The sequence below is a fragment of the Somniosus microcephalus genome, chromosome 3 (assembly GCF_052327205.1).
Source record: "Somniosus microcephalus isolate GS21.2 chromosome 3, FLI_Smic_1.0, whole genome shotgun sequence".
NCBI classification, from domain to species: Eukaryota; Metazoa; Chordata; class Chondrichthyes; order Squaliformes; family Somniosidae; genus Somniosus; species Somniosus microcephalus.
The window spans coordinates 163,799,236-163,809,617 of record NC_140989.1 but is presented as its reverse complement, the minus strand read 5'-3'; the positions used below and the strand labels follow the sequence as shown (position 1 = coordinate 163,809,617).

Sequence of the window (10,382 nt, the reverse complement as noted above, 5' to 3'; positions counted from 1 at the left end):
CCTCACACTCCCCCCCTCTCCCTCACACTCCCCCCCCCTCTCCCTCACACTCCCCTCACACTCCCCCCCCTCTCCCTCACACTCCCCCCCCCTCTCCCTCACACTCCCCCCCTCTCCTCACACTCCCCCCCCCTCTCCCTCACACTCCCCTCACACTCCCCCCCCCCCCCTCTCCCTCACACTCCCCCCCTCTCCCTCACACTCCCCCCCTCTCCCTCACACTCCCCCCCCCCTCCCTCACACTCCCCCCCTCTCCCTCACACTCCTCCCCTCTCCCTCACACTCCTCCCCTCTCCCTCACACTCCTCCCCTCTCCCTCACAATCCTCCCCCCCTCTCCCTCACAATCCTCCCCCCCTCCTCTCCCTCACAATACTCCCCCCCTCACACTCCCCCACCTCTCCCTCACACTCCCCCCCCCCTCCCTCACACTCCCCCCCCTCTCCCTCACACCCCCCCCCTCTCCCTCACACTCCCCCCCTCTCCCTCACACTCCCCCCCTCTCCCTCCCACTCCCCCCCTCTCCCTCCCACTCCCTCTCTCCCACTCCCCCCCCTCTCCCTCACACTCCCCCCCTCTCCCTCACACTCCCCCCCTCTCCCTCACACTCCCCCCTCTCCTCACACTCCCCCCTCTCCCTCATACTCCCCCCCTCTCCCTCACACTCCCCCCTCTCCCTCACACTCCCCCCCTCTCCCTCACACTCCCCCCTCTCCCTCACACTCCTCCCCTCTCCCTCACACTCCCCCCCTCTCCCTCACACTCCCCCCCCTCTCCCTCACACTCCTCCCCTCTCCCTCACACTCCTCCCCTCTCCCTCACAATCCTCCCCCTCCTCTCCCTCACAATACTCCCCCCTCACACTCCCCACCTCTCCTCACACTCCCCCCCCTCCTCACACTCCCCCCCCCACACTCCCCCCCTCCCTCACACTCCCCCCCCTCTCCCTCACACTCCCCCCCCTCTCCCTCACACTCCCCCCCCCTCCCTCCCTCACACTCCCCCCCCTCTCCCTCACACCCCCCCCCTCTCCCTCACACTCCCCCCCTCTCCCTCCCACTCCCCCCCTCTCCCTCCCACTCCCCCCTCTCCCACTCCCACCCCTCTCCCTCACACTCCCCCCCTCTCCCTCACACTCCCCCCCTCTCCCTCACACTCCCCCCTCTCCCTCACACTCCCCCCTCTCCCTCATACTCCCCCCCTCTCCCTCACACTCCCCCCCTCTCCCTCACACTCCCCCCTCTCCCTCACACTCCCCCCTCTCCCTCACACTCCCCCCCTCTCCCTCACACTCCCCCCCTCTCCTCACACTCCCCCCCTCTCCCTCACACTCCTCCCCTCTCCCTCACACTCCTCCCTCTCCCTCACACTCCTCCCCTCTCCCTCACAATCCTCCCCCCCTCCTCTCCCTCACAATACTCCCCCTCACACTCCCCCACCTCTCCCTCACACTCCCCCCCCCTCCCTCACACTCCCCCCCTCACACTCCCCCCCCTCTCCCTCACACTCCCCCCCCCTCTCCCTCACACTCCCCTCACACTCCCCCCTCTCCCTCACACTCCCCCCCTCTCCCTCACACTCCCCCCCCTCTCCCTCACACTCCCCCCCCCCCCTCTCCCTCACACTCCCCCCTCTCCTCCCACTCCCCCCCTCCCTCTCTCCCACTCCCCCCTCTCCCTCGCACTCCCCCCCTCTCCCTCGCACTCCCCCCCTCTCCCTCGCACTCCCCCCCTCTCCCTCGCACTCCCCCCTCTCCCTCGCACTCCTCCCCTCTCCCTCACACTCCCCCCCTCTCCCTCACACTCCCCCCCTCTCCCTCACACTCCCCCCCTCTCCCTCACACTCCTCCCCTCTCCCTCACACTCCTCCCCTCTCCCTCACACTCCTCCCCTCTCCCTCACAATCCTCCCCCACTCTCCCTCACAATCCTCCCCCCCTCCTCTCCCTCACAATACTCCCCCCCCCTCACACTCCCCCCCCTCTCCCTCACACTCCCCCCCTCACACTCCCCCCCTCACACTCCCCCCCTCACACTCCCCCCCTCACACTCCCCCCCCCTCACACTCCCCCCCCTCACACTCCCCCCCCTCACACTCCCCCCCCTCACACTCCCCCCCTCACACTCCCCCCCCACACTCCCCCCCTCACACTCCCCCCCCCCACACTCCCCCCTCACACTCCCCCCTCTCCCTCACACTCCCCCCTCTCCCTCACACTCCCCCCCTCTCCCTCACACTCCCCCCCTCTCCCTCACACTCCCCCCCTCTCCCTCACACTCCCCCCTCTCCCTCACACTCCCCCCCCCCCCTCTCCCTCACACTCCCCCCCTCTCCCTCACACTCCCCCCTCTCCCTCACACTCCCCCCCCCTCCCTCACACTCCCCCCCTCTCCCTCACACTCCCCCCCTCTCCCTCACACTCCCCCCCCTCTCCCTCACACTCCCCCCCCCCTCTCCCTCACACTCCCCCCCCGTCTCCCTCACACTCCCCCCACTCTCCCTCACACTCCCCCCCCTCTCCCTCACACTCCCCCCCCTCTCCCTCACACTCCCCCCCCCCCCTCCCTCACACTCCCCCCCCCTCTCCCTCACACTCCCCCCTCTCCATCACACTCCCCCCTCTCCCTCACACTCCCCCCCTCTCCCTCACACTCCCCCCTCTCCCTCACACTCCCCCCCCTCTCCCTCACACTCCCCCCCGTCTCCCTCACACTCCCCCCACTCTCCCTCACACTCCCCCCCTCTCCCTCACACTCCCCCCCCCTCTCCCTCACACTCCCCCCCCTCTCCCTCACACTCCCCCCTCTCCCTCACACTCCCCCCTCTCCCTCACACTCCCCCCTCTCCCTCACACTCCCCCCTCTCCCTCACACTCCCCCCCCCTCTCCCTCACACTCCCCCCCCTCTCCCTCACACTCCCCCCTCTCCCTCACACTCCCCCCCTCTCCCTCACACTCCCCCCTCTCCCTCACACTCCCCCCTCTCCCTCACACTCCCCCCTCTCCCTCACACTCCCCCCTCTCCCTCACACTCCCCCCCCCTCTCCCTCACACTCCCCCCCCTCTCCCTCACACTCCCCCCCCCTCTCCCTCACACTCCCCCCCCCTCTCCCTCACACTTCCCCCCCTCTCCCTCACACTCCCCCCCTCTCCCTCACACTCCCCCCCTCTCCCTCACACTCCCCCCCTCTCCCTCACACTCCTCCCCTCTCCCTCACACTCCCCCCCTCTCCCTCACACTCCCCCCTCTCCCTCACACTCCCCCCCCCTCTCCCTCACACTCCCCCCCCCTCTCCCTCACACTCCCCCCCTCTCCCTCACACTCCCCCCTCTCCCTCACACTCACCCCCTCACACTCCCCCCTCTCCCCTCACACTCCCCCCTCTCCCCTCTCCCCTCACACTCCCCCCCCCTCCCCTCACACTCCCCCCCTCCTCACACTCCCTCCCCCCCTCACAATCCCCCCCTCCTCACACTCCCTCCCCCCCTCACAATCCCCCCCTCCTCCCCCTCCACTCCCCTCCTCTCCCTCACACTCCCCCCTCTCCCTCACACTCCCCCCTCTCCCTCACAATCCCCCCCTCCTCTCCCTCACACTCCCCCCCTCCTCTCCCTCACACTCCCCCCTCTCCCTCACACTCCCCCCTCTCCCTCACACTCCCCCCTCTCCCTCACACTCCCCCCTCTCCCTCACACTCCCTCCCCCCTCACAATCCCCCCTCCTCTCCCTCACACTCCCCCCCTCCTCTCCCTCACACTCCCCCCTCTCCCTCACACTCCCCCCTCTCCCTCACACTCCCCCCCCTCTCCCTCACACTCCCCCCCCTCTCCCTCACACTCCCCCCCTCTCCCTCACACTCCCCCCCTCTCCCTCACACTCCCCCCTCTCCCTCACACTCCCCCCCTCCTCTCCCTCACACTCCCCCCCTCCTCTCCCTCACACTCCCCCCTCTCCCTCACACTCCCCCCTCACAATCCCCCCCTCCTCTCCCTCACACTCCCCCCCTCCTCTCCCTCACACTCCCCCCTCCTCTCCCTCACACTCCCCCCTCCTCTCCCTCACACTCCCCCCTCCTCTCCCTCACTCTCCCCCCTCCTCTCCCTCACCCTCCCCCCTCCTCTCCCTCACCCTCCCCCCTCCTCTCCCTCACTCTCCCCCCTCCTCTCCCTCACCCTCCCCCCTCCTCTCCCTCACCCTCCCCCCTCCTCTCCCTCCCCCCTCCTCTCCCTCACCCTCCCCCTCCCCCCTCCTCCCTCCTCTCCCTCACACTCCTCCTCCCCCCTCCTCTCCCTCACACTCCTCCTCCCCCCTCCTCTCCCTCACACTCCTCCTCCCCCCTGCTCTCCCTCACACTCCTCCTCCCCCCTGCTCTCCCTCACACTCCTCCTCCCCCCTGCTCTCCCTCACACTCCTCCTCCCCCCTCCTCTCCCTCACACTCCTCCTCCCCCCTCCTCTCCCTCACACTCTCCCCCCCCCCCCCCCCCCCACTCCCCCCTTGAGCTGAGCGGCGGCCGGCGCCGGGAGCGGGAGAGCAGGCTCTCGCGGGCGGGTGGCGCAGGTGCGGTCAGTGCCAGCGGCGCGAGGCGCGGGCGGGCGGCGCAGGCGCGGTCAGTGCCAGCGGCGCGAGGCGGCCCGCGGGGAGCAGGCAGGGAAATCCCGCTGCCCGGCAGCCGTTAGCAAGCGGCTAACTTCGGGCGGCCCGCACTCACGGGAAGAGAGAGAGGGGGAAGTGTAGACAGAGAGAGGGAAGAGGAGAGAGAGAGAGAGAGGGAAGAGGAGAAGGGGAGAGAGAGGGAAGAGAAGGAGGGAGAGGGAAGAGAGAGAGAAATTTTTTGAGCTTCAGGCCTGCTTGCAGCGGGCCTGGAGAGCAGCCCCGAGTCCCCCCTGCGCGAGGGTGAGGAGGGGGTGCGGGGGGACGGCGGCGGTTAGGGGATCACTTAATTTCCTACTGTTGCTAAACACAATTTAAAACTCAAATAAATTGTTATTTAATTCCCTAACACATAATTCAAATATTTACCTTAGTTCCCTAACACACAGAAAGTGTGGGGAAAAAATCGTGAAAAATCAAGATGGCGGCCACTCACCTCGGTTCAGAACGATAAGGCCCGCCCACACACGCACCGATTGGTCGACCGACAGGTCACCGAAGCGTAGGATTGGTCAATCGTCAAGTCACTCAACACTCAACTGTAGGATGGCACGCGCCAGGAACCCGCCGTACGATTGGTCGACCTCGATGTCACACGGTCGCTAATGAGCGGAATGTTGAACGTTTTTTGGATACCGCGGGCGCGATCTTTGTCCGGCCGAAACGTAAATACGCCTATGACCGGTCCGTAATCGTAAGCTTTCTTTTGACGTGACGCGCGCGTCGGTACGCTCTACAACTTTCAAACGTATAGAGAATGGACGGACAGACAGACAGACAGACAGAAGAGGTCTTATATATATAGATCCGTGTCCACTGTGTGGTGATGAAGTTTGCTGGCCCAGGTTTGCTTCATATGAAAATAGAAACCTAGGAATTGCTAGACTAAAAAAGACCAAGGTCTATCTAGTTGGTCGCTACCATCCTGGTAGTCACATGACAAAAAATAATGAAGTTGTTGACTAATCATCGCAATCCGTCTCTATCAGTGAGTCTACAACAGACCCAGACGTGAGGTGAGGAAAAGGCCCAGTGGTGGAGAACTTTGAGAACCAAAGGTCTAAAGTCACCCATTCCTCCCAAACATGTTACATTTACCATATGCCTTGTCTTCAATTACTCATATACTGTATCCCAAAATGTTAATTTTTGAAAGAATTCAATCTAAGAATCTCCAAAGGGATATAGACAGGCTAAATGAGTGGGCAAAAATCTGGCAGATGGAGTATAATGTGGGAAAATGTGAGGCTATCCACTTTGGTAGGAAAAATAAAAAAGCAAATTATTATTTAAATGGGGAGAGATTACAAAATGCTGAGGTACAGAGGGATCTGGGGGTCCTTGTACATGAATCACAAAAAGTTAGCGTACAAGTACAGCAAGTAATTAGGAAGGCAAATGGAATGTTGGCCTTTATTGCAAAGGGAATGGAGTATAAAAGTGGGGAAGTCCTGTTACAACTGTACAGAGCATTGGTGAGACCACACCTGGAGTACTGTGTACAGTTTTGGTCTCCTTATTTAAGGAAGGATATACTTGCATTGGAGGCAGTTCAGAGAAGGTTCACGAGGTTGATTCCGGAGATGAGGAGGTTGTCTTATGAAGAAAGGTTGAGCAGGTTGAGCTTATACTCATTGGAGTTTAGAAGAATGAGAGGTGATCTTATTGAAATGTATAAGATTCTGAAGGGGCTTGACAGGGTAGATGCAGGGAGGATGTTTCCCCTCGTGGGGGAATCTAGAACTAGGGGGCATAATTTCAGAATAAGGGGGCACCCATTTAAATTGGAAATGAGGAGGAATTTCTTCTCCTGAGGGTTGTGAATCTTTGGAATTCTCTTCCCCAGAGAGCTGTGGAGGCGGAGTCATTGAATATATTTAAGATGGAGATAGACAGATTTTTGAAAGGTAAGGAAGTCCAGGGTTATGGGGAGCGGGCAGGGAAGTGGTGTTGAGGCCAAGATCAGATCAGCCATGATCGTATTGAATGGTGGAGCAGGCTTGAGGGGCCAAATGACCTACTCCTACGTCTTATGGTGTAATTTGCATTTGAATGAATCGATCCTATCTGCTTCTGATCTGTGGAGATTTAGTGGGCCCTAGCCAGGGCAGCGATTGGGGGCTGAAGGGAAAAATCAACCTGGGCTCCTGTTCCTGGATGAGTTGGGCGCTGGATGAGAACAGGATCTGGTTCAACTGCGATGTCCTCATCACTGTCTAGGGCCGTACGTGAAGAAAGGACCTTTGAATGGGATGGCAGAGACTTGCGGGGCCTGTGAAACGGTACCCCCACATCAGTCAGTGCCTTCCGAAGGGCGGAAAGGAAGAGCTGTCTTAGAGGATGTTATAACACCTTTTCTGTGCAGCTAGAAGCATAGCTGTATCTGAACAGCCTGACATTAACTCTATATAAACCTGTGCCTGCTCCTCATTCTAGGCTAAAGTAAGAAGCCAACATCAGTACCTAGCTGGGTACATGTGGGAAACTGCAAAGTAGCACATCTAGCAGGAAAGATTTATTTATCGCAATATTATTTTCACTGCAGATCACCCTGGTTTCCACTACAGCCCAGAGGGGGTGAGGAAGGCAGATGCACATGTGAAGGAGGACAGAATCACACCTCGCAGAGTCCGAAGGAAGTCTGGTACAACACTGGCCTCTTCTGCTAAATACTGAGTGTTGAGGATAGCACTCAGCTGTAAAGGAGTGATTGAGATGAGATATTCTCCAACTTGCTGTGCTAAGGAGCAGAGTGAGGTGGACCCATGGCTCTTTTGTTTGCTTGTTCCCAGAAGGCAGTGGTGTGCTTCCTAGCAATTGGTTTTACAATTGAATGGGCAGTCCAGAGGGCATTAAGAGCCAACCATGTAGTGTGGGATTGGAGTGTCATGTAGTCCATACTGCGGAAGGCAGCAGGTTCCCATCCCTGAAGGGCATTCATGAACCAGTTGTGTTTTTACAGCAATCTGACAACTTTCATGGTCAGCCCACAAATGACGAGATTTATTGAATTCAATTTGACAATTTGCTATGGTGGGATTTGAACTTGCAACCTCTGGGCTGCTAGCCATTAGCATAAACATTACACTACCATACCTGTAATTCATAGTTTATCCTTCCTGGCTTCGATGAGCAAAGGTTTGGTACTTCCACACAGTAAGGGGAGGGGCTGTCACAGCAGGCTACCCTTGCATACCTCCTGAAGGCTGGTTATAGAACAACAATGTCTGAAGCCTGCAAGGAGACTTCCAGCTCATTCTTCAGGCCAGGGAAGGTGTGTGGAAGGGAGGAAAAATTATTCAAGTACATAAGAGGTAATAACTTGACAGTGTCCAATCACTGGCTGATTCCTTGGAGACGAGAAAGAGTTTACTTGGTTTTCTAACCTCTTCGAGCACAGTTGTTGGGATGGAGCTCACATCTTTGAGTAGGGACGTTTGAAGCAACTATTTCACAAGTCCAATTGGTACTTGTTGACTTAGAAGGTAACACACAGGAGAGAGGTATCTTCCATCCAGAGCTCTGCCGTACTGGATGTGCTGCAGGCTGGGCCAGCTTACATAGGGGCCAGGTATGGGCGGAGCCCTACACATAGTACAATACAATGGGTTAGGTATGGGCGGAGCCCTACACATTGTATTGTACTATGGTGAGGAAACGGAACAGAGGTAAGGGAAATGAAACTGAAACCAACCACAGTCACAGGCAGTGATGAATGGAATATTTCATCACACTTGTCATTCTAACTAATATTCCACTTTCTGAACATCTGTCTGAACCGTGTGGGGGAGGTGACAGTGCCATTTGTGTGATGGGGTAGGTGGGTGCCCAAGGGGAGTTGATCTATCTAGATCGATCAGTTCATCCTAAGATAAGGACAGGGGCCAATTGCAAGTTAGATCTGTACAAGCCATAAACTGGTTAAATTCTCTTCTGTGAAACATTTCATTATTTACAAACCTGGGATGGATTAAAATTGATCACTTGGATTGAAATAGTAAGCATTCTCCAACACTGTATATCCAAAGTAAGGGTACACCGTTCATAATCTCAGGTTCCATGCATCATTTGTAAACCACTCAAGCTTTTCTTTCGGGGTTTGTGCATTCAAATGAACACCTTAATTAAATGCCAAACATTACAGTTCACTCCTACATCTTGCTGGGTTATTTTGAACGGACCAGAAATAAGATGCAAAATGCTGCACAATGGCTGGTGTTTGCTACAGGTTGGTCTGTAAAAAATGAGGGATGAAAGAACTTGCATTTATATAGGGCCATTTACGACCTCAGGAGATCCCAAAGCGCTTCACAGCCAATGAAGGACTTTTAAAGTGTAGACACTGTTGTAACATTTCACATAAAGGATAGTGGAAATCTGCAACTCCCATCCCCCCTCCCCCAACAAAAGCTGTGGATGTTGGGGGTAAATTAAACATTGAACATTTCACTGAGGTAAATAGATTTTTGGTGGGTTAGGGTATCAAGGGATATGGAACGAATGCAGGTAAATTAAGTTGAGGTACAGATCGGCCACAATCTAAGCGAATGGCAGAATGGGCTTGAATGACTGAATGGCCTCCTCCTGTTCCTATGTAATGTAGGAAATGCAGCAACCAATTTGCGAACAGCAAGGTCCCATAAACAACAGAGATAAAAATACCAAATAATCTGTTTGTCATTTTGGTTGAGGGATTAATGTTGGCCAGGACACCATGTGAACTCGCCTGCTCCTCTTCGAATAGTGCCACGGGATCTTTTACATCCACCTGCGAGGGCAGACTGGGCCTCGGTTTAATGTCTCATCCAAAAGACAGCACCTCCAACAGTGGAACACTCCCTCAGTACTGCACTGGGAGTGTCGGCCTAGATTGTGAAGTCTCTGGAGTGAGACTTGGACCCACAACCTTCTGACTCGGAGGCAGGAGTGCTACCCACTGAGCCGAGTGGACATCAGAGCTTAAAAATACATGGGAGACCAATGCTCCTGGCCCCTCACTGCCCAGGCGCTGGACAGCTGCTGTGCCTGCCCAGCCCTCAGTACAATCAATAGCAGTTGCGGAGCCATGGGAGGTCACTGCAGTGTGAATGTTCCGCACTATCGTCCCAAACTCATGACCTCCACCACCTAGAAGAAGGACAGTAAGTGCATGAGAATACCATCACCTCCAAGTCACACGCCATCCTGACTTGGACATATATCGCCGTTCCTTCACCGTCGCTGGGTCAAAATCCAGGAACTCCCTCCCTAATAGCATTGTGATAGCACCTTCACCACATGAACTGCAACGGTTCAAGAAGAAGGCGCACCATCACCTTTCGAGGGCAACTAAGGATGGGCAATAATTGCCAGCCTTGCCAGTGACACCCATATCCCCAGAATGAGTTTAAATTCTCCCTCCTGATAGAAACATGCAACCATAGCAAACACTTCCAGGTAAGAGAGAACTTCCTGTACTTGATAGCAGATATGCATTTGCACCAATACCGTTCTACCTTGTACAAATGCCCCATTGTTGATTCTAATTTTCTGTATTTTGCAGAGCCGTCAGCAAGATTGAAGTCTCCCAAACAAATGGGTCAGTAACAAAACTCTTTCACTTTCAAGTACTGAACAGAATTTAACCTATAGTTTATTTAATTACTTTGCTTGCAATGATGTAATTACTTCAGCCAAGCAGGTTTGCAGTTATAGATGCAGTCAACACACTTTTATGCCGAGTTGGGTTTTCC

General features: G+C 56.8%; 1 protein-coding gene across 3 annotated transcripts in view; it reads left to right on the top strand.

Moving 5' to 3' along the window:
- Positions 1-10,382, top strand: part of LOC147121518 (pleckstrin homology domain-containing family G member 1-like) — a 276,360-nt gene that overhangs the window by 241,754 nt on the left and 24,224 nt on the right. For all 3 annotated transcript variants that reach the window (XM_085981837.1, XM_085981839.1, XM_085981838.1), the window contains exons 13-14: positions 7,196-7,294; positions 10,193-10,228. In XM_085981837.1, coding sequence (XP_085837963.1) covers positions 7,196-7,294; positions 10,193-10,228 — 135 coding nt within the window. The remainder of the gene's footprint in view (positions 1-7,195; positions 7,295-10,192; positions 10,229-10,382) is intronic.